Below are 24,309 nucleotides of genomic sequence, written 5' to 3'. Positions count from 1 at the left end.
AGGCACTGAGGATTATGGATTTTTCCAAACAGTTTCTGCTTTTAACCTTTTTACTGATCAATTTGCTAGTGGGGAGTAGTTTGTCCTCCTTACCACTAAGGTTGACCTGTCTAGGAGTTCTCATTCACAATATTAACACCCCAGAGGTTCTTAGTCAAGCATCAGTGCCTCAGATTTAGCCCCCTATGAGCAGGTGTCCTTCTTTTGGCTTTATTTGGAATTATTTAATCCCATTTACCTCACTACCAGGCTGGGTTCATTGTTTCAAATTGAGAAATTGAAAATTTCCAAATATGTATTTTCACACAAGTATGTCACAACTGATTTTGGCTGACTGTGTACCCACAGCATCCTGCTCTTTGCAACTATCTCACAACATTTTTTCCATTAAAAAAAGAAAAAACCAAACAACTAGAAATCAAGAGTTTTTCAGTTTGCTGTACAAAGATGCATCTTCACATGGGAACTTGAGGTTTTTGCTGGAAGATGGTCCAGTTTTCAAGGGGAACCCACACAACACAATGTTTGTGCTTTTTAATGAAATCTCAACAGATGTCAAAGTTTCTAACACCACAAATAAACATTCTGCTTGAATGCGTCATGCACGTGTACACGCATTATCCCTTTTCAGTGTTGAGTTTTCCCATTACAGGGCTGTTGTAGTTTAATGCTCCTGAGTAAGAAAGCTAACTTTCCATGTAAAATGGGATTTTGCCATCTTCCCTTATAAACATGTCAAAGAGATGCTCTGCCCTGGTGAGCTTAATAATCTAAGCAAGCGCAGCACATCCAGGTGTAGTTGTAAAACATGATCTCTTGGTGACTTCCCAGTTAAAGATTACTGATTTGAGTGGCCAGATTTTTTTTTTCCATTAGCCCTGCTGAGCCAGCGGAGCTATGGGAGAATGAGCTGAGTTTTGTTCCTCTTGTGTATCACCAACATAATTGCTTGCTAAAAGTCCAAATTGTTTATACATATGCCATACCAAGGAAGGCCACAGATCTGCCCAGTTACCCTTTGAAGGGCTATGGGGATGCACACATGCAGCAGAGTGCAGGATTTGTCCTGAAGAACCTTTCATTACTGGTTAAAGATCCACAAATTAGAGAGAACTCAGCTTTGGGATTCTGGCTTGTTTGCAGTGCTGCCAAGTGGGAGACACTGAACATCTTTTTAACTCATAGAATAGTGAAGAAAACATAAGCATGGAGCCCCAACCTGTTTTAAAGCCGCTTTACAGAGTAGAGCTCTGTAGAGCTTTTGCATGTTTCCAGCAAGGGTGAGCCCCAAAGACAAGAGCGTATTATATCTAGCTGCTTTGAGTGTCTGTCTTCAAGCAATTGTCTAAATACCTGTCTGCCAAAGGGGCATCTAATGCTATCCAGGAGGACTCTGAGCACCTCCAAAACATGTTAACTGCCTCAGGTTAGCAAGCATGGCAAAGGTCTGTTCAGAAACTGAAGCACATGGCATGTTCTCACTAAAGGAAATGCTAACAAAGCCTGAAGGGTGCTAACTGCCTCTAATTTGTATGTGTGCGCGCACGCACATGTGCGCTTGGGAATACTGCTGTCCCAAAGGTGAATGGAAGCTGTTAGTTCAACAATGTCCTTCAGGGAAAGCAAATTCACTTTGGATGGTCCTGGACAGTCCAGATGTTCTATATGAATAGTCACCAAGAAAATGGCTTTTGGTAATGGCAGCGAGGAAGGGATGCATAGGGTGCTGAGAACTCTTTAATGACTACTAATAATCCCCTTTTTCTATCACAACAGACCCAAGAAGTTACGATTCCACCCAAAGCAGCTGTACTTCTCTGCCAGGCAAGGGGAGCTCCAAAAGGTCCTGCTTATGTTAGGTAAGTGGATCTTTTCTAGAATGGTACTAGTTTGGCTGTCCTCCCAGTTCCTGCTAGTCTGTTGCAAAAGTCCAGACTTGAATTTGAACCGGGCATGGTTTTATACAGAGTCCCAGAGTCCTATGCCCACAGATATCCTCTGTGTCATTTTCTAGTCTGGCAAAATTTGCCTATCTGCATGTTGGGTATTCACATAAGGTGCTGACAGATGGGGGGGCGGAGGGGAGCACTTTACTGGAAGCAGCAGTGTGTTACTTCGACTCGGCTCCGCAGCATCTGTATAGATCGATTGCTTCGGTGGGGCTTTTTGGCACTTTTAGCTAAAACTGATTCAATCAACTGTTAGATAAAAGCGCCAAAAAAGCCCCACTAAAGCACCTGATCTACACAGACACTGGGAAAGCCAGATGCAACTAACGTGCTGTCTCTTGTGGACATACACTTGGCTTGGCGTGGGAATGCGCCGAGTTTAAATAAAGCATCAGCTTGTTTTTTTTTCCCCCATGTCTGCAAGCAGCTATGCTGTACAGAGGGTGTTTAATTAGGATGGTAAGTGGGTTTGCAAAGAGAGGAAGTTCTTCCAAGCATGAAGCATTATTGCAGGGGGGGGCTCAGTAATATGCAACCAGAGGATAATTTTGAGCTACTGATCTTGCTTTTATCACTGATCACATGAGAAGGTATGCTCTTTTATATTTTTTTTTTTTTCAGGGACATTGTCAACAATTTTTCCTACAAATCTTTTTCTTTCCTCTCCAGTAGTGTGTAATATGTTCTTGCTAGTCTTTGAGGCTTTTCAGTGACTAAACATCTTTGCCTTTCTGGCAAGTATTAACTTCATTGTCTGCATCTTCAATACCACTAAAATTTGCTGCACGAGTATTTTATTTAACTGCAGCTTCATCCTATATAACATGTTATTATGCCCAGACATCTTTGCCGGTGCGCCATCCTCAACTGTCAGTTTCCGCACAGCTGTGAGAACCCTTGGCCAGATCTAAGGTCGTGGTAGTTGAAGTAGCTCCGTTAACTTCAGTGCAGCCTTCTTTTTGCAGAAACAGAGATGAAGGACCAGTGATCCAAAAATTATTTGCTGATAGAATGAGATGGTGATGTGGAGTTTTTCCTTCCTCTTTCCAGCTTCTATATTGCATTAATAGAAGCCACAATTAGATTTAAATAACTTTCCTCTTCACTTTTCCCTGTCAACAATTGTCTTTGCTGCCATCGGGATGTGGAGAAAGTGACTGGTGTAATTTAAAAAAAAATCTGAAGAAAGGTATTCACAAAACAATTTCTCATTTAATAGTTAGCTCATACCATGTTTGAGAAGACCCTGTCCTTGAAATAGCCACTTGTAATACCTTTGTGATTTGTAACAATGTGGACTTTTGAGTTGGGAACTTTGTAACAAGTGTAATAAATAAGTTAAAGGCAATTTAGATGCTGCCCCCAAAATATTCAGTTATCTCCCCTATAAGCTTGTTTTAGTGATGGTTTCCTATTATGCTGTCAGAAATCTTTGTATTCCAACTGGACCAAGTCTCTCTTTGTTTTTCAGTGGATGGAATTGACCCCAACTTTAAGATGGAGCATCAGAATAAAAGAACCCCTCTCCATGCAGCCGCAGAGTCTGGACACGTAGACATCTGCCACATGCTGATTCAGGTTCATCTCCTCTTATGTTCTCCAAACCAAGAAGTTTCTTTCTGTGCCTTGTTCTCCTTTCTTCAAAACTGAAAAACATTTGGGAATTTGTTTTTCGAACTCTCCTAAAAACCTCTTAAAAATCAGGATTTCAGTTTCTTTTGCATTGCAGATGTCCTGCAGATGAAAGGTTTAGTCTGTTTCTGGGCTATTGTGTCTGAACTAACAAGTCCAAGAACAAAGTTTGTCTTTCTGGAATAATAAGGATAGAGAGTCTTTTCTCTCTTAAATTATACAGATGATGTCCAAAAAGCAGCTGTGAATGCTACAGCAGCACAAAATATGCAACTGTCGAGTACCACGTGCTCAACAGTTCCTTTGTGAGCATGGAAGAGAGTGGCTAATGAGACTCTCTGAAGAAGAGATCAGTTTTGACCTCTCCTTTCCCCAATTCATCTTTATGCAAATGAATGTTCTTTCTGTGGATGACCTGGTTGTAAATCTATATTTCCTCCCACTTCCTATACTGAACACTAATAATAATAATTGTTTTTCTATTTGCCTTGGCCACTTAACAGGCTGGTGCTAACATAGACACCTGCTCAGAAGATCAGAGGACCCCACTGATGGAAGCAGCAGAAAATAACCATCTGGAGACTGTGAAATACCTTATCAAGGCTGGAGCACTGGTAGATCCTAAGGTAGTGAGCAGTTCCTTATTTGGTTCTCCTTGAGAAGCCTTGGTGAGCCTCCCTTTCCTTTCTTGATGGGAGGCCAAGTCTGGATGCCAGAGTCCAGTTCAGAGGAAAAGGGAGCCTCTTTCATTAGTGTATACACATTTGTGAAGGGGCTGATGGGTAATATCATTTTTTTTAAATGATTTAATACTACCTAGATTTTTAGCTCTCTGGGGCAAAGCCTTTCTTTTACTATGTATGTATGTGTACAATGTCTAGTACAGTGGGGATCTGATCCCTGTCTGAAGCCTCCAGTTGCTTCTGTAATAAAACTAATTAATAACAGTGGGTTCTGAACAGCATGAGTGCAGGGAAATGATTTCAAGGGTTTTATTTTTTCTACCTCTGTGTACTCCATTACCTCAGAACTAGGCTTTTGGGGGAACATTTCTTTTAAAAGGCCTTTAATTAGGCACCTGTAAATCCACTGAATTGAAAGAGGGGAGAATTTAGATGTCCAAGTATTTGACATGCAACTGGTTGCAGGGCCTCTGCAGGGGCAAACCCAGAGGCAGTTTAAAAAATATTGCCCTCTAATTTAAACCAATACGATAAAAAAAAAAAAATGGCTGGCTGTTTGCCCACAACCTGGTCTGGCTGTATTGTACTCTTGGAAAATACACGGATCATTTATTAGTCTCATAAATCAGATGCCATTTGGAGCTCAGGAGCCCCCCCCTGCTACGAACTTCATATAGTTACAACCTGCTCCCTTTGGCATGCTCTTCAAGATATTGCTAAGGAAAGGAGCAGTGGAACAGTGATGCTCTGCACATGAAAGAGCTGGTCTGCGCCTGTGAAATTATCTTGCTGGCAAACACCTAGGTACCAAATGCAGACTGGTGTTAGGCCTTTGACAATTCCCCAGGATCCCTGTTCCCCAGGATCCCTGTTCATGGAGGAGCATGGGGGTTACAACTACCTGGTGTCAAGAGCAAAATCCAAGTGTCTTGTTTGATATGTTAAAGGTAGGGTACCAAGAGATTTTTTTTCCTTTTTGTGAAGGTGAGGGAGAATAAACATGAACTAGCACAAGCAAATTAGTACTGTTAGAACCACAAGGCCATTATTGAAATAAAATAACTGGAAATCTAGACTGGTTTATTATTTTAATTAGCTTCTTGTAACAAATTAGTCATCTTTGAAAGGAGCAGCAATGCACTAATAAATCAATTGGGGTGGTTTTGCTGAGAGACATAAAGATTAACTGCTGCATGCCTGCTTTTCCTCCTTGCTGGGGTAGGAGGATGATCTGACAAGATGGGGCGTGGGGAAAATTGTGAATTTCACTAATTGGGTCTGTGTCTACGACCGTTATGGGGAAAAGTTGCTGATCTTGTTAGTGTGATAGGTTAGGAGCCTAAACCTGGTTAAGTAAATGAGAGTTGAAATTACCTCCTGTCTCTGGAGCGTTGAGAAGCCGCAGTTACTCCATGAGAGCCTTGCCAAAGGAGTGCTGTGCTATTGGATGCTTGTGTCAGGCATTTTAAAGAGAGAGCAGAAACATCCTCTGCCCCAGTCATCCCCTTACAGTGTTATTTATCTCTCTTCTGAAACTTCAGGCCCCTATGTGATTTAGATCATACCATCTACTAGGCATAGATGCTGTCTATGCTCAAGACCTATGTGGGGTATGGCCTGCATCCCCTGACATGGAAGAGGTGTCTTTTGTGTTTTATGTGGAGCTCACTTGAAGACATAGCTTGGTTCTTCAGATTTTGTAATTTGCTTTCAGCCCTTTGGGGATTTCTGTGTTAAGTGTGTGTGAGGTAAGTTTGGATTTATCAGACCACGGCTGATTCCTGAAGTTACGCTGTGCATCTCCCAATGACACTCAGGCCCCCAACCTTTCCATTATGTTGAACATGTATTTTAAACCTGCCAGCAACCTCTTCTCTTAGGCAAGTGTAATCTGCAGTTCTGCTCAGCCTTCCAGGCCCTTATGTGAGCCCTCATGTCTTGGGCATCCATAACAATACTGCCCTGCTATGATGTACTGGCCAGCTTTATTTGAATAGCTACTGGTGTTAAAGAAAGTAAATGTAGACAGTCTTACATGTACGGACAAGACGGGCCAGACTCTTGAGGTAAGGCACAGTCCTCACAACATTACCAAGATGCCTGATGGGCAGAGATGCAGCACCTGGGGAGAGTTGGAGAATTCCAGACTCCAGCGTGATGAGCAGTAGGGATGGCCCTTTGAAGGTGGAAATGCCATCAGCAGTATGGGGAAGTGGGAGCTGCTAAGTGTCGACTCTCTGCAAAGCTATCCAGGTCCCCATTTCTGTTCCTCTTTCCTCCTGCATCTGTGCTCTTCAGTGGTTGTCCTTTGGGCTTCATTTAACAGCTCTTTGTTCTCTCACTCCTGAGCAATGGCTGTGGCTATCCTCTCACTTGATAGCCACAGTGTGCAATATCAAGACTTTTAGTTGGGAAGCAATTTTCCCTGAGTTGTTCTATGTTTGTTTGTTTTTCAGGATGCAGAAGGGTCCACGTGTCTGCACTTGGCTGCCAAGAAAGGGCATTATGATGTCGTTCAGTACCTTCTCTCCAACGGGCAAATGGATGTCAACTGCCAGGTAAGGCTCTTCTGGAAGGGGCATGAGTAAGATGGGTTGTTTTCCCTTAATCAGGAACTTCTTTCCTTGGGGCCCAATGTGTTAACTGCAGTGTAAATACTCATGCACTCAATTTAAGGCACCATAAAATGGCAAACCAGCCATAAAACTATTCCATATGTAATGTGTGCTGTTTTTGGCTGGTTTGTGTGGCACCTTAAATTGAACATGTGTCTGGGCTGACAATTAGCCTGTTTTTGGCTCAGTCTGGTAACTGGACCCAGGTCTGGAACTGGCCCCAATGTGGTCTCTGGTCTGAGCCAGAAATCGACTGATTGTTGGCACCAGCCCCAGACCTGTGGGCACCCAGCTTTCAACTTACCAGTGTAAGGGCAAGGGAGATTATGATCCTGGGCTCCCCCTGCACTGGCAGATAGGGTGTGCTTAGGATCTGATTCCCGATCCCAAAATCATACCTCTTGCCATGCAGGTGTGGTACATTTAAATGAATGTCTGCCAGGGGCCTTAGAATCACAGCAGTTATGCAAATACATGCTCCTGCAGGCAGGAGGATTTAGAGGAGCAAAGTTGCTTGGATAAGTGGGCCACAATCCATTTGCTGTTTAAATATCATTTTGCAGCTTATAAGGCCCGTACAGGGAGACCGTACTTCTCTCTCCCTAGCTGAAAGCTTCTAAACAGCCAGGCTATCTCATCAACAAGCTGTCTCCTGTAGTGCTTTCTGCCTTTTCTGACTGATTCCTCTGATTCACTGCTTTCTGTAGGCCCACTTCATCCCCAGCCATGAGGCCCTTTTTCCCAAGGATCCCATGAGCAAGGCCTTCATCTTCCCTTGCAGATGAATCATTATCTCACTTCCCAGCAGCAGAACTACTGGGGGAGTTCACCTGTGGCCTAAAGTAACTTTTCTGGGAAGGGAGGATAGGCACTCAGCAGCCAAGCCATGTTAAATGGAGCATCCATCAATAAGAAGTGAGACAGCACTGCATTAGATACAAGAACTCTGGCTGGTAGCCTGGTCTTGCCTGCCTGATGGGCCTTCAGTCAATGTATTTGAGGTGCTGTCTTGACCTGCGAGCCCTGATGCTGCAATCTGAGCTGCACTGGCAGGCCCTTACTCCCACTAGGAGCCTCTGACCAATGTGTGGAGCTGCACAGGAATGCAAAAATCAATCCAGGTGGATAGGTTGGAAACGCACTGTGCTGTACATGCAGCACAGTAGGACGCCCTTCCCAGCAATGTGCATTTAAGTGGCAGTGCGAGCCAGTCCAGTGGCTTCCTTAGTGATGGGACATCTCTCATGGGTGCTGCAGGGCTAGGAGAAAGTAATGTAGACACAGCCTTGCCTATTCTGTGTGCCTCATGCTTTCTTTTTCCACTCCCCAGGATGATGGAGGCTGGACGCCAATGATTTGGGCCACCGAATACAAGCACATTGAGCTGGTGAAGCTGTTATTAGCCAAGGGGTCGGACATTAACATTCGAGACAACGTAAGGCACTTACTGGAGTTTGTTTATTTAGTAACCCTCCCCACAATTCACAAAGCAGATTCCAGACCCCTGGAAAATACAGTGAGGAGCTGTGGCCTTGGGAGGCAGTGCAGTATGGGGGGAAATGGCTGGTGAGGGTTTGCTAAGAGAGCTCCCCCTTTGTTTGTATTTAGGTGGAACTGTGCAGGAGTTGGAGGGCTCTCTGCCCCATGTATTTCCTGTAACAGTATGGAAGAGTCCTGTACCTAATGTGGGCATATCTGTTGCCTTATGTGTAGAAGGAAGCACTACGCTGAAAAGGTCTTGCAGGTGTGAGCCTACGTAAAGGAAGACAAATTCCAGGCTCTGGAGAATTGCACCTTCTGTGTGCTTGGCTGTCGGAGATGCTGAGCCCCTCTGACTTCAAGGGAAAGGCCACACAGTACCTCTAGGGATCAGGCCGTAAGAGCCCAATTCTGCAAACTCTTAATTATATGAGTGATTACAAATGGGACCACTTGCCTGTATAGGGGCTAATTCCTTGATCACACTTACTGCTAGAGAAGATATGTCATGGGTACTAATGAGGGACATAGGAGAAAGGAGAGAGAGCATCTAGTCCTCCTCTGAGGAGAGGAGGGGACACTATCTATGACACTAAGATGTGGGGGGAAGTGGGTACGCTAGTAGGAAGGAACAGGCTGCAAGCAGATCTAGACAGGTTACAGGGGCGGGCCGAAGAGAACAGGATGGGGTTCAACACTGACAAGTGCAGGGTAATGCACCTGGGGAGGAAGAACCAGCGGCATACCTACAGGCTGGAGAACTCCCTTCTCACCAGCGTTGAGACAGAAAAGGATCTTGGAGTCATCATTGATGCCACAATGAACATGGGCCGACGGTGTGGGGACGCGGTCAGGAAGGCTGACCATACCTTGTCGTGCATCCACAGATGCATCACGAGCAGATCCAAGGAGGTGATCCTCCCCCTCTACGCGACACTGGCCAGTCCGCAGCTGGAGTACTGCGTCCAGTTCTGGGCACCGAACTTCAGGAGGGATGTGGCTAATATGGAGAGGGTCCAAAGGAGGGCCACCCGCATGATCAGGGGTCAGCAGGGCAGGCCCTACGAGGAGAGGCTGAGGGACCTGAACCTGTTCAGCCTCCACAAGAGAAGACTGAGAGGGGATCTAGTGGCAGTCTACAAACTAGTCAAGGGGGACCAGCAGGCATTGGGAGAATCCCTGTTCCCCCGAGCAATCCCGGGAGTTACAAGAAACAACGGACACAAGCTAGTGGAGGGTAGTTTCAGGCTAGACATTAGGAAGCGCTATTTCACTGTCAGGGCGGCTAGGACCTGGAACCAACTTCCAAAAGAAGTGGTGCTGGCTCCTACCCTGGGGGTCTTTAAAAGGAGGCTGGACGAAAATCTGGTCGGGGTCATTTGACCCCTGTACTCTTTCCTGCCATGATAGGGGGTCGGACTGGATGATCTCCTCAGGTCCCTTCCGACCCTACCAACTATGAAACTATGAGAGGCAACAGCCCTACCACCACTGCTATTTCTGGTAGCATGTCTCCCATTTTCCCTCTTTCCTAAGGTCTTCTGAGTCCCATGGATGTAAGAAGCCATTTCCTGTTCATCTCCCCAGATGCTTCTTTCTGTGTCTGTCAGATGCTGGCAGGGATAGATGTTGGCACATTTACCTCACTGTGCTCAGATTGCCTCCAGCTGTTCTCTGCCTGAAAACCCTCCTCTGTTGGACCCTCCATTTATTTGGTAGCTGAACTTATTCTCCAAACAGGTGTTGGTCTGACAACAAATGAGTGCAAGAGTCAAAGTAAGAGGGGGCTTTCCAGATTATTGCGATTAACTTCATAGGCATAATACCAGCTATGAACAAAATGATCCTTTGTTTGATCTGTGTTAAAAGCCTCCAGCTACCAGTCTCCCCATGATCACTTATTAAACTAGCGGTGAAAATAATATTAGTCTATCCAACAGTTTTTTTGCAGGGCAGCTGCTTGGCGCACATATTAGTTTGCCCACAATTCCAGCATTTGCTGGTGTGTAGTTACTTAAGAGCCAGATCCAGCTTACTCGTACTGAATAGCTTGAGAAGGACTGCTGATTTTAATGAGGCCACTGCAGGAGTAAGTTGCTATTCTGTGAGAGTAAACGGGGCAGGATTTAGGTGGATGTTGGTACATTGTTTTTTGTAGCCTGATAAGCAGTAGGTGCCCTGGTGTTATTTGCTGTATCAATCTTCTTAATCTTCAGAACTGTGTGGGGTGTTGCCACTTATTTCTACAAGTCAGGGAGTTGAAGGTACGTGTGGAATGTCCCCCTGCACCTGAGCATCTTTTTTTTCTAAAGTGTAGATGAATTTACAGAAGCTAGAAGGTAGGAGGTGTTTGCTGTCTATGAAAAACACCATGTTAAATAGTAATCATCATCATGTTATCATAATCAGCATCTTTAGTTCTTGTCATGCCAAAGAATTCCAAGGTGTGCTATAAATTACATAGTAACGAAAATAGGTATTTTAAAGTGATGATCCTATTCAAAAAAGAATACTGTTTAGATATTTCTAGTGATTCGGTGAGAGATGATGAGCATATACAGTAGTTAAGAGATACCTGAATTGAGACAGTTTGCTCTCTCTCTCTCTCTCTCTGGCCAGTGACTTGCTTTCCAGCACCTTCTTACTCCAGAGAATGTGATCTGCTTGTTCCCACTGGGCTCTTTCTCTTTTGATGCTGTAGCTTTGGGATACATGCTAGTTTTGCTACATGTCTGGCTTGGATGGCTCAGCTTCCAGCCCCTGCCAGTGTTCGTTGGTGTCTGTCACCTCTCCCTGTGGATTGATTCAGATCACTCTGTGGCTTAGAGACAAATGACTCATCTGTACATGCAAGGAAAGTGATGCAAGAGTTTGTGTGCAGCCTCCCCATCTGCAGTAAGCGTGGAGGTGGTTGTGGTGAGAGCTCCCTGCGTGTCTCTGCAGAGAGTTCCCTGCTTGTCTGTAGTAGGGTGGTGTTCTCCAAGCTAAAATGAGAAATCCCATGAAAGGAGAAGTTAGGCCACATGTTAGAGGCCAGAAATGCAGAGCTAAGGATGGTGAAGTCCCAAAGGCACTAAGCAGCCTCTCCTGTGTTTTTCCCCTCCAGGAGGAGAATATTTGTTTGCACTGGGCAGCTTTCTCCGGCTGTGTTGACATAGCAGAAATACTGCTGGCTGCTAAGTGTGATTTACATGCAGTAAACATTCATGGAGACTCACCACTGCACATTGCAGCCAGGGAGAACCGTTATGAGTGCGTTGTGTAAGTATAGCTCCTGCCTGCTCTGCCTCCTTTACTACTTGTTCCCTTCTCTGTTGAACCCTGAATGGGAAGTTAAGAAATGCTTTCCTCTTTGAAAGTAAAACAAAAGGGGGATTCACCAGTGCTGTGCACCTGAGCAAGGTAGTGTAAAATGTATGGGTCTGCTGCCCACATACACTGAGGGCATGCTATGCCACTCCGGTAACATAAAGAGTTTGGAATTTGGATGTACGTTTACCATGCATCCATTCTAAGGCATCTTTCAGCTGGCAGGGAACCACATCCTCATGTCCAATGTGGTAGCACTTTGCAGGCACTTTGCACAGGTGTCAATGACAGCACAAGGGACATGGCAGGGGGAAACAGGCCCTTTTCTGCAGCCAGGCAATTAGAGCATGTGATAGCTCCTAGCAGTGAACCCATTTGTGGAGAGCAGTGCCATACCTTTTTAAAATGGTTGCAGGGAAGTCCTGATTGCATGCTACAATCCAGGTAAGAGGGAGAGAGCGCATGTGGCATCCCTGAGGTGAAATTCGCTCCAGTGCAGCACGGGATCTGTCTCAGTCTAAACTCTGTTTATACTCTCAAAATAGGACTGAAATGGTGCATAGACCTCCTGCTGGGTCCTCTGCATTAGCATGTGGAACATCCCAGAGCAAAGCTGGTCTGTGTCTAATGCATCGTCACTAGAAATGGGCACCAGCCTTATGGAGGTTTTAAATTGGTCACTGTCGTTAGTGAATTCAGTAGGTACGGCCATAAGGAACTGAGAAGTACAAATTAGAGCCCAGAATAAATCTGATTTACCTGCCCTTGTCTCTACCACTCCTGAGCTGTGGTTCCAATCCTGTACTTCATGGGCCAAGAGGGTTTTATGTCCACTTGAATCTAGGCTTGTTACCAGCAAACTCCTCTTCATGGGGCAGGGTGTGGGCCCAGGTCTCTGGCACATTAGCCTGCCAGTTCTAACCTACTGGCCTGCCCACTTTCTAGTTAACCTCTCTAAGTATTGTTCAGCAAACCTGCTTGTAGAAATGAAATTAAGGTCATTGCTTGCTTCTGTGGATTCTTCATCATAAGAATGGTCCTGCTAAGATTACCTCGAGGAGCATCTCTACAATGTCTGGTGCTTCCTTTTCTAATGAGCTGTTTCTGGGATTGCATCTTTTGTTGCTGTTTTGCAGCCTCTTTCTGTCCCGTGGCTCAGATGTCACCCTGAAGAACAAGGAGGGTGAAACTCCACTCCAGTGTTCAAGTCTCAACTCTCAGGTGTGGGTGGCTCTACAGATGAACAAGACCCTCAAAGATTCATCTTCTGACAAACCTGCCCAGATAGAGAAAGTAGTGAGCAGGTGAGAGTTCAGTTCATTACTCCAAGACTGAGGACTGAAGCCTTGATTTCAACTCATTTGGCTTTTTAAACTTGTGCTGAAGTTGAATGGAGCTCAGGGAGAATTAAGCACATGCTGATCAGGACTGCAGTTCATGCACTTATTCACATGGAACTATCCTCAAGCAAGAAATAATTCATGAGTCCAAGTGGGAAGAAACAGATTTGGGATCAAACCAAGTACCTTTCAAGCAAAAATACTTGAAGATCAAAGGCAGGGCTTTTCTCCCTAGGATGCTACTCAAGTTGCATAAGAAAGTTCTTTATTAGTTGTCACCTCATTTTTGGAAGTCTGGATATTTGTATATTAGATCATTCTGTGTCTTTTCTTTCCCTTTCTGACAGAGACATTGCCCGGGGTTACGAGCGGATTCCTATTCCATGTGTCAATTCAGTGGACAATGAGCCTTGTCCCAGCAACTACAAATACGTTTCCCAGAACTGCGTGACCTCTCCAATGAACATTGATAGAAACATCACCCATTTGCAGGTTTGATGTACTCCAGCATGTCTTCTCTCCTGTCCCAGTGTGGAATGTGGTTTTAGAAGTTACCATTCCCTCAGAAATGCAAAAATCTAGAACTCGTGGTTCAGAGATGATATCTTTTATTAGATCAACTGATAAATTGCCCAATCTTTTTCTGCAAGCTTTCGGGCTCACACACCCTTCATCAGGCTCAGGGAAAGTTAAAATGGTAAAAAAAAAAAAAAGTCCCCATATGTAGGAAATAAACTTCATTTTTGCACAGAAGAAGCTGAAGCTGGAAATCTGTCCTCTGGGTCCATGAGAGTGTCTTGGTGAGGTGCTCTTGGTGTGCAGATCAAGCAGGATTCCTTCCCGGTTGGTATCAGATGGCAAGCAGGGAGGAGTATAAATGAAGTTTATAATCCAATGTTCCCTAGGTGGTTTCAGAGGATAGTGTGTATGCTGCTGAGAGAGTGCCTGGGAGAGAAGGTGGCATGTGTCTGGGTGAGGTCCAGTGATAACAAGCAAACATTGTGGCGCCATTTGATTGCTGGCTTCTATCCCAGTGACAAACTTGTTCTGTCCACCAATATCTTCGTGACGGCAGGGCAGAAATTTCCCTGCCCTTTTCTAGGATTTGAGAGAACATTTTGTTTCATGGCCATTTTCATGCCAAGTTCAGAGGGAGTTGTGATGCTGCAGGTGCCAGTTTAGGGATGAGTGAGAACCTGGTCCACTATCCTGATTAAATTCTAGCTCAGGCACTGGAACTCTGATTCCCTCGGTTTCTTTAGCTGTTTCTTAGATGGAAGGTTGTGTTTTACTTCCCTTCCCAAACAATATGCTGCTTTTTATGTTGGATTTCACCAAAGAGTGTTGCATTTCAGTGATGGTTGATGTGGTTCCCTTGTACCCCATACATACCTCCTGTTGACGTTCGGGAACTTGACTGATTGATTGTAGGTCTTCAGATGAGCAAAAACACATTTTGCAATAGTATAATTAATACAATTGGATGTGGTGGTCTTTGTTGTGTTTCAAAATTCACATGAGGGCAGTGTGCTGAGCTATCATTAGTAGCAGTCAGGTGTTCATGACCTCCTGGAACTGATTTATTGCCATTCATTGCATCTTGGAACGAAGCCATGGGCGCACACACACTCCAGTTGGTACAAACATAGCAGCCAGTTTGCTTAGCAGCATAAGTTACCACAGCCACTATGTGCCCACTTTCCAACTGGCACCACTGTTCCCCAGTGAATACTAAATCCCTACAATAGACTGGTACTGAGTAACTGGGACATTGCCCCACCATCTGTGATCCAGACTTCCCAAGATAGTTGCACTTTACTGGAGTGGTGACCCTGCTAGCCAATGAATTGGATCATGAGTACAGGAAAGACTTTCACAGAAGCTGGAGCAATCCTGTGGACCTGACTCTCGTGAGACATCATAAGAATGGATATACAATTTTGAGAACTAAACACAATACTCCTTGTTTTGATCTAGGTAAAATTGCATATGCCCTAGGGCTGTGTGAAACGGCACCGTTCTGTTTCGACTTGCGTTTTGACGGAACAGTGTTTCATTTTGAGTTTCATTTTGATTCGAAACCGCTGTTCTGTTTCGTTTAGTCGAATTCGCTGTTTCGACGCTGTGTCAACGTTTCGCCCATAGGCTATAATGGGGAAGCTCAAAACAGCCTATAATTTTGTCATTTGTGGCCTGATTTGGGTGAACCTTGCAGGAATGGTAGCCCCTTCTGAGGGCATGAAGTCTGCCAAGTTTCAGGGAGGTAGGTTTAGGGGCTTCAGGGAAACTGCACCTCAAAGTCTTGAAAGCAAAACTCACGTCACGTGTATGTGTTAAGCTACAGCGGGGTCAAAACTGCAGGCATACTCTAGCCCCTGCTGAGGCCACAAAGCCTGCCAAGTTTCAAGGAGATAGATGCAGGGGTTTGGGGGGAAACTGCAGCTCAAGCTGTGGACAAGCAAAACTCGTGACATGGATAACACTGTGTGTGTTAAGGCGCAGCGGGGTGAAAGCTGCAGGCCTGCTAGCCCCTGCGGTGGCCACGAAGCCTGCCAGCTGTCAAGGAGATCGGTGCAGGGCTTCTGGGTTCTGGGGCCCTGCACCTCTAGCTGCTGACAGGCAAAACTTGTGACATGGGTGGGTGACTGTGTGTGTGTGTGTGTGTGTGTGTTCAACTGACGCCAAGGCAGAAAGCAGGGCAGTTCAAACAATGCTGCCTTTTATGCAGTTTTTCCATCCCTCCCCCAGAGCACTGGGATTGGAAGAGACCAGAGGAAAGGATGACAGTCACTGGCCAGCTACACAGTCAATAATGAGAGCGCTCCTTCCCCCCTCTTCCCCCTCCCTCTCCTTACTTTAGTTTCTGTTTCCCTGCAGACAAGCCCAGCTCGAGCTTCGAAACTTGAAACATTTCGAAATGTTGACCAAATTTTAGAAACATTTCGACTTGCCCCGTTCCGTTTTGAGGCTGTTTCAAAACTCTCTGTTTCGTTTCAGTTTCGCTGTTTCAAGTTCAAAACAAGTCAAAACAGCATCGAAACGAAACTGCCGGCGAAATTTCGCACAGCCCTAATATGCCCCGCCCCACTCCACAATTGGCATATAAGTAAAAATCCTCGAAACCAATGAGGCTGATTCTCCTGGAGGGAGGGAAATTCCTGTTTTTAAATCCTTGGAAGGCACTCTGGTTCTAGGTGACTGTACTGGTGATCAGTAAATAACCAAGTCTGCAGTTTGTTTCCTATCTGGCTCTTTAAAATAAGTTACTCTTTCAGTTGTGCTTGCCTGAATTTGATCTGTCTTTTTCTCTTCCAGTACTGTGTGTGCATAGATGACTGCTCCTCCAGTAACTGCATGTGTGGTCAACTCAGTATGCGCTGCTGGTATGATAAGGTGAGGGCTCTGCCATTGTTAGAATAGGCTGACAAGCTCTGAATTTTGCCAAATCCAGTTTGCTTAAAAATATCTGAGATTTTTCTAAACTTTATTTTATAAGATTGAAGTCTAGGCTTCCAAATATATATATGGCAAATCACAAAACAAACTCAAGACATGGTCATGTCACTTGCATGCCAGTTGAGCCATTAATTAAACCCATGTGATACACGGTGTTTAACAATCTATGCCCAAAATAAAGGCCCCATGGTAGGAAACCGAGTGAGCTGTTCAGTCCTTGAGTGGCTCTGTAATTTATAAATGTGGGGGAGGTGATAGTAATGCTTTTCTTGTCTTTTATTTATTGTGATTTTCTGCCTATGGAGGCAGAAAAATATATTTTAATTACAGCATTGCTTGATGCCTCATGTGTTCTTGTATGTATGCCTGAATCCTCCAGGGAGGTTTTGAGGTTAATCCCTGGGCAGGTTCTACTAAGATCAGATGTTCCCTGAATCTCTGTGGGCCTCTCCCCTGGGAACATTGCTATCTTCTCGCTCTGCCGTGTATTCATTTTAATAGTGCATTAACAGGATTTGCATTCTGAAATGGCTTCACTGAATGCATCCTTCAAACAATTATGGCCAAATTTGTTAAATATGGTGTACTGTGCGACTGTTACTTTATTATTCCCATGCAATTAGTGGATACTTGAATGTTAACTTTTCTTTATGGGCTCCTAATGGGAAGAAATGCGGCCTACTGGATAGTGCACTGACCTTCAAGCCTATTTTATTCTAGGCTCTGCTAAAGCCTTTCTGTGTTTTTCCTTCTTTTCCTAGTTGCAAAACAAGAATAATGTTGCACGCCCATTTGGCAAAGTGGTTTGAGATCTACAGGTGGCTTGTACTGCATGCATGTGAAATATTGCTTGTTTTAACAACTTTTATATAAATGCTGCAGTTCAGAGTAGGAAGAGGTTCAGTCAGACCAGCTATGAATTCTCTCAAATTCTGGGAGAGTCAGAGGCATGAATCTGAGCTTGCTTACTGCTCTGTCTTAAACAAGGGAAATTCAGTTCTGGATTTGCAGTTTCCATTACCAGCCTAATCTCTGATTCCAAAGCAATTTAAGGATACATAATTAATCCACTCTTTGAATGCATCTCCTCTTCAGGATGGCCGACTCCTACCCGAATTCAACATGGCTGAGCCACCTCTGATCTTTGAGTGTAATCATGCTTGCTCGTGTTGGCGAACCTGCCGGAATCGGGTGGTGCAGAATGGGCTCAGGTGAGAGGGAAGGCTTCTGGCTTGGACTGCTAATAAAAGAAAAAAAAAAAAAGCTTCCTGACGTTCTGGGCTCAGCCTGTCTGCAAACTCACAAAGCAGAGATTTCCAAAGAGGAGGGAGAAAGGTCATGGTTGGATTGCCATCAAAACAGAGTAAGCCTCTATTCTGCTGGTGAGAAGCAAGCAACAGCAGGATTGTGAGATCAACTGGTATTCCTGTCCTGCACCTGGCTTTGTCACTGGGAATCCCCAGCGTTGTTCAGACAACCTGACTGCGTTAAATTTGTTAGCTTCTTGGTTTTCCTTTAGGGAAAAAGAGGTACTAATTTCACTGACAACTCAATTGTAGTTAAGCTCCATAAAGAAAGGAGAATAAAAATCAGAACCCCCCCCACCCTGTAGTTCATTATACTGAATAAAATGTATAAGTTAGTGGTTCATAACTGAAATACAGGCCAGAATTTACAGACTTGGCTTCCTACGGTTCTGTATAATTAGTCTGATTTTTATTTTAGGGCTGTTTAGCACCAGTTGAATTCAGTTCCATTTTTATTTTGGTGCAGAAGTATGGTATAAGTGCCTAACTTGAGGCTGCCCATTTGAAAATGTTGACCATCTGATTCAAGTAAGGAACAGCTGCTTTGGAAGCTTATAAATGAAACTGATAGTGTTAGTGGTTTCATTTTATTTGCTTTTCAAAAGAGTGAGAACCTTTTATTTTACCTTGCATTTTTTATAACATTCTGGGGGAAAGAACGTCAGGAAAATGGCAAATCAGTTTGGCCAAAACTTTTCCCTGTGTTCTTCAGCAGGTCTAGTGCATGCATGAGCAGGGTTGTCATAAAGTCTTTCTGTGGAAGGTGGGATAGCTCTGATCCCCAGGAGTGAGATGGAGGAGAAAGGCCCTGTGCATCACCTTGCAATGTCAGATGTTTCTCAAAGCTGTGTCAGAGGCCATCTTACCAGGAGTCAAGGAGGACTTGTGATTTGTCTGCCAAGTGACTGCTTAGAAATGACGCTTGGGTGCTCCTCCTTCATTCTCAATGGTTCCCTTATTAAGTTTGTTCCAAATTAACTTTACACGACACTGCACATGTTTCTGTCTGGCAGACTTACCAGCTCAACATGGTATGTGAAAAATCAAGCCATAGTCCTTCCTTCTCCTGCCCCAGCCCTAACAACAGAGAGTCTGTGATCCAAGCTCAGCTATAGTTGTCTATTTTGCTTGTGATGAATGAAGCAAAGCAGAATGTGGCTTCCTCAGGTCTGAAGCTCAGTGAGACCAGCTTTTCTGAAACTGGTTCTGCTAATGAAACCATATGGGCCTTGCTTCATGCACCTGTAGATGTCTGTAGATATTTAAAGGATACATGGTATGAAGGAGCCAGAGGAGTTATTTTAACATAATACAATGCAAAGCGGGTATCAGAAGCAGTGATGGGTGAAGTTAAGGAAAGGGAAATAGAGGTTGAGCATTGGAATTCTTTTTCTTGTACTGGTAAAAGTCAGTGTGGTTGGATTTTGGCTCCTGAAGGAGATGATGAGGGCTCCCCATTTATAGGACATCTTCAGCATAAGCTTCTCTGGACCGCTCCATTGCTGGCTAGGCAGTAATCAGGTATTCTCTTAGCCAGATTTTATGGGCTGCACCAAATTCCACACAGGGTATGGAACATCTAGTAGTTTTCCAATTACAGGCTTATCTTCGTGCTAGGGATTTGGGTGGAAGTGAGCAGGAATTGCTAAAATTTCCAGTCCTCTGTGGATAGGGCAGGAGTATCCATGTTGTGACCTAGTGTGGTCTTAATATAGTCTCCAGCCTGCCTCTTTTCCTGTTGTGGCTTACTTTTGAGCTATTGTTTTCTGACTTCACCTTTTGTCTAGACAAGGAACAGCTACAAGGAACAAGAATCCTACTAGCTGACAGTCATGTTCCATATTCTCTGTAAATGCCCAGAGGTGTAAAGGGAGATGCTACCTTGGAAAGCATCCAGTCCCACAGCCCCCATCCTCCCAGGCACAAAGCCTAAGCCTCACAGTATGTGGCAAAGAAATTTATGCAGGATCAAGGTTGATGATAGCTGTCGCTTCCCATCTTTTCCATACCCCCTGAGTTTCCACTTGATTTTCCTTCCTTCCACTCATATTAGCAGAGGAAGCATGCAGGCTTGTGATGATCATGGTAGGAAAGGAACTGGGATCACATTTTGCTTAATTTTGATAAACTTAGAAATTGTCTTTTGAAATGTTGGATTTTCCGTTCTTAAATTTGAAATTTCTGTGTCCTTCCCTCACAAGAGCTCCCATCTTCCTGAGAAATGCCACATCTGTTGCCATTAATTGAGGACTCTATTTCCTGTCTTTCAGGACTCGATTACAGCTTTATCGGACACAAAAGATGGGCTGGGGTGTGCGGACAATGCAAGACATTCCATTGGGAACTTTCGTGTGCGAGTAAGTCTGTCAGCTTTGATTAGTTCACATGAGCTCATCAACTCCTGAGCTCTCATGGGGCTGCATGTCGTACATCAGAGTGAGAGTGCTCCTTTTTTAGCGAGGTTTGCATTCAGTTAAAAATGGCTTCACACACAACCATTTATCCCAAATGGGAAATTTACCACTTTCACCGTCTCTTGTCTTTTGCATTTTTAAGCCTTCTGCATCCCATCCCATCCTGTTGGGGTCTTCAGTGAAGTCCATTATTCACCTTGGATTTATGGCCTCATTGTGTCCTCTTGGAACAGTTGTGGTGTTAAAAATTCAACTCTAGCTGCAGTTTAGCAGAATATCTCAGCATATCTCTTATTGAAGTCCCCTGAACTTCAATAAGATTTAAGTACACAATTGCAGCAAATCCAGAATTGGACGGGTCTTATGCGTTTACCGGCTTATGACTTGGTCACAGCCATTACTGGAGTTGGAGCACTGACTGACAGAGAGGCTGGTTTGAGCTCTGAACTCTTTCTTTAGTCACTAGAAAGGGAGGGAGGTGGAGGGAAATGGAAGGATGTGGGAAATGAAAGACTGAGGCTGGAAAATAATCCACTTAATTTGTATGGGAGATGTGTTTAGACTGGAAACTTCACAGCTGGATCTGGAACAGCCTGATGTTGTGAGCAATTAAAGGCCTGTCTGGTCTCACCATTCTTGGTCAGGCCCTTCTGTAGTCATTGTGATACAACAGACAGTTTTCTGTGTTATCAGTTCTGGTTTTGTACCAGGATGTAGGAAAACGGTAAAATCATGTGACCTTAAGCACATACTTAAGTTCTAAATGAGACCAGGGTGCTTTTCTTCACATAAAAGGGGATGTCTTTTTCTTAGTATTTTGTCACAGGTGCTCTGTGATATTGTTGGGCAGAGGCAGGGAATTAATTTTAGGGTTAACTAAAATTACCTGTTTTGCCACCTCTGCATTGCTGCCAAACCTCATTAAGAACCTCAAGAGCTTTGATGATGTTTTCATGGTTCAGGCCCAAAGCCAGGCTATGACTGGAGGGGGTCTTTAAATCCATCTTCAGGCCAGGCTGTTGAATGGAGCTGATAACCATGAAAAGTTCTGTATGCCTAGATGGAGCTTGAAATCCCAGAACTAACCTAATGCCTGGAGAGGAACTCTCTCTAATAAGGAAAAGGGCACTGACTTGTCAAAAATCAACCTAAAGAAATCCCCAGATTAAAAATAAAAGATAGAGTGAATTGACAACAGTTACGTGAAGAATATAATTTTAGACAGGTGAGTGCACAAAGACTGGGAAATTCTAAGTTGCAGTAGAAGAATAATAACAATGATCATGGTGGTATAATTCATGGGACTTCAGAGATGAGCATACTAAGTCGCTTCATGCAACCTTATGTCTGCCCCTTTTTCCTTGCTGACGTCTCATGACATCCTTTTTACAGCACATTCCTCGTTACCAAACTGAGCCGAATATTAATAAACTCTAAGAAAATACATATCAACTTGAATGCACTGCGTGTCACCAGTGCAACCAGAGACCTTCCTTCAATTCTCCTTCTTTTGAGCCAGTTAGCTTCTTACCTTTAACTCTCCATTTGCAAATAGTAGACTTTATTATTGGTACTTCTTGTCTCCCCTGCCTCACCTTACTCTCACCAAAGTGAAGAACCCCTATGTAGGGCTTGTCTAAACAAGGAATGAACTGGAATAGCTTTTTGTGGCATAAGCTACTTCACAGCAGTTCTTCAGGACTGGGTAGACACTTTCTGGTCTAGAACAAAGGTTTCTTTATTCTAGAACAGTTCCTCACTTTGAATTCCTGAATAAAATTTACTTTCATACCAATGTAGCACCATACAATGACTGGTTCTAGAAAAGGTGCTGTAGACTGACGCATTCCCCCAAAGCTGTTCCAGTAATTTTCACAGTGTAGATGAGGCCTTTCTGCACATGAGGCTGCAACAAGTTCCAACTTGGCATTTACCATTTTCTTTTCATAGCTGAGATCAGATCTTAACCACACTCTGCTAAGTACCTTCCTGTGTTTTGTCTTTTCCTCTCCCAAATTTATCATCAGCATTGCATTTTCCCAGCTTTGGAATATTTGTTTATTTTTATTTAAAATGGTTAAAATATTTTAAAATTGCTTTGTGCAAAGAAACCATGTCTCAAGAATCATTTGAAAGCAGAGTTTTTACCTCCAAATGGGAGAATGCCAGAGAATTCATGAAGCCCACTAGGGACAACTCCTGGTGCTATTGATTTGTAAGTGAAATGTGCTTGGACACTATAGTGATGATTGTCAGTATAAAGTCCTGAGATGTAGATAGATGTGTATTCATTTGCCAACAGAAAGCTGTAGAAGATAGGGAGACACTGCCACTCCCTAGCAGTGCATAATATAGGGACCTGATTCTGCCACTTTTACAAAGTGCTACTTAATTCATGTGAGTTTTCCCATTGATTTCTGACCTTGGGAAATCAATGGGACTGCCTGCAAGAATAAGCCTGTGTGAAAATGGAGAAGTGTAGCAGGATTGGGCCCTAGAGGAATATACGCTCTAACCCACAACTTGTGTAAATGAGGGCAGGGGGTGGGGGAGTTGGTCTGTGAATTGCATATTAAATGTCCATCACTAAGCTGAGTGCCTTTCCGTGCAGTATTATTTAGCTATTCTTTAACTGCCTTTTGGTTTTGGCTACCGTGTGACTGATGTAATCTGTCACCATCTCTGGCCATAATCCTCTTTTGGTCACTAATGATTTTGTGATTTCCAGTAATGCTGAAGTCTTACAGGAGCAGTTAATAAATAACGAGATGATACAGTGTGGGCAAGACCATAGAATTCCACACAGAGACAGTGCCCTAGTTTTGATATAGCAGCTTGGTGCCAGACTCTGGAGTCAGGAACTGCATCTGAATGTCCCCTCGGTTACGGAGCTTTTGGTGGCTTTCAGGGTTAATGCTTCAGCCTTTCATCCCCTGAGCCTGAGGTCAAATGGTAGCTTGGGTCACAAGGGGAAATGCATGTGGTTTGTTAATGTTTGTAAAGTGCTTGGAGGCTAAAAATACTGTTATAACTGCTGCTTGTATTACTGTGGAGGACTTTTTCCCCTTAGAGGACATTTAGTTGTACTGCAAACCCATTGCATATTTTTTTTAAATCATGGTAGCAGCTAGAAGTCCTGCTCATGGGTCACTATGAAGTTATCTTCTTGTTCCCTTGTACCCCACTGTCCATCTCCAGCTGTTGTCCCTTGCCTTATACTTAGATTGCAAACTCTTTGGGGCAAAGACTCTTTTTTTGCAAGGTGCCTGAAAAAAGATAACTGATAGAGATGAGAAATTGGGCTCAGGGCACAAGAAAACAGACAGTAGCACCAGGGGATTCTGGGCCATGATTAAGGCACCTAGATACCACTGCAGTACAAATTAATAATAACTGCACAGGCATGGAAGGGAAATTGACTATATCGGAAATCGGCCGGGAGTAGCTGATTATTTGGCCGATAAATGCCTGTGTGCACATGTAGCTCCAGTGCAATGTGCAGGCAGTGAGCAGCACAGCCTGGCAGTGTAGAGAGCTGCCTCCAGCTGGTAAGTCTGGTGTGGTGGAAGGGGAGGGGGAAGGGTGTTGGGGTTGGGGGGAGAGGCAGATCAATGCCCTCTGCTGTGAGGGGAGGGAGTGGGGCTGGGGTATGTGGCTTGTCAGGGGTGGGGAAGCAGTTCCTGCCACTGCGCACCACTCATCCAGGAGCTGCTCATCTGGTGGCTCCCGCCACTCATCTAGGAGGGCGGTGGGGGGGTGGCATGTGCCCCCAGATCTGCGTAGGCCAGGCTGCAGCTGTGGGATTGGGCATCAGGCTGCAGCTGCAGGATGGGGCAGCTGCAGCCTACCTCTGCTCGGGGCATGTGGCAGCAGTGCTGGGAGGGGGCTATGGGGGGGCTACGGCAAAATTTTAAGTGGCTGGTACCTGCCCCCCCTCGTAGGCCTCCTTCCAGTGCCGCCACCGCTTGCCCCAAGTGCAACATGGCCCCCAGCCCACAGCTTCAGCCCAGCCTGCCCCTGCCTGTGCCTTCCTGGACCAGTGGCGGTCACAGATGAGCCATGGCTCCATCCCGCACCTGCCCCGCCCCAGCTGGGCAGTGCCTGCCCCAGGCCCACTCCCTCCCT

At 44.6% G+C, this 24,309-nt stretch overlaps 1 protein-coding gene across 15 annotated transcripts in view; it reads left to right on the top strand.

The window, feature by feature from the left end:
* The window catches only part of EHMT1 (euchromatic histone lysine methyltransferase 1), a 152,566-nt gene that overhangs the window by 114,911 nt on the left and 13,346 nt on the right, over positions 1 to 24,309 (top strand). For 13 of the 15 annotated variants that reach the window (XM_025211191.1, XM_025211189.1, XM_025211188.1 and 10 more), the window contains 11 exons: positions 1,777 to 1,859; positions 3,421 to 3,527; positions 4,085 to 4,207; positions 6,721 to 6,822; positions 8,210 to 8,314; positions 11,465 to 11,619; positions 12,804 to 12,971; positions 13,355 to 13,499; positions 16,323 to 16,400; positions 17,559 to 17,674; positions 20,041 to 20,127. In XM_025211191.1, the coding sequence (XP_025066976.1) occupies positions 1,777 to 1,859; positions 3,421 to 3,527; positions 4,085 to 4,207; positions 6,721 to 6,822; positions 8,210 to 8,314; positions 11,465 to 11,619; positions 12,804 to 12,971; positions 13,355 to 13,499; positions 16,323 to 16,400; positions 17,559 to 17,674; positions 20,041 to 20,127 (1,269 nt within the window). Of the gene's footprint in view, positions 1 to 1,776; positions 1,860 to 3,420; positions 3,528 to 4,084; positions 4,208 to 6,720; positions 6,823 to 8,209; positions 8,315 to 8,592; positions 8,954 to 11,464; positions 11,620 to 12,803; positions 12,972 to 13,354; positions 13,500 to 16,322; positions 16,401 to 17,558; positions 17,675 to 20,040; positions 20,128 to 24,309 lie in introns of those variants that run through there. The other 2 variants (XM_025211202.1, XM_025211203.1) reach the window with 2 other exon arrangements.

The sequence above is a fragment of the Alligator sinensis genome, unplaced genomic scaffold, assembly GCF_000455745.1.
Source record: "Alligator sinensis unplaced genomic scaffold, ASM45574v1 scaffold323_2, whole genome shotgun sequence".
Lineage (NCBI taxonomy): Eukaryota > Metazoa > Chordata > Crocodylia > Alligatoridae > Alligator > Alligator sinensis.
This window is presented reverse-complemented; position numbering and strand designations above follow the sequence as displayed.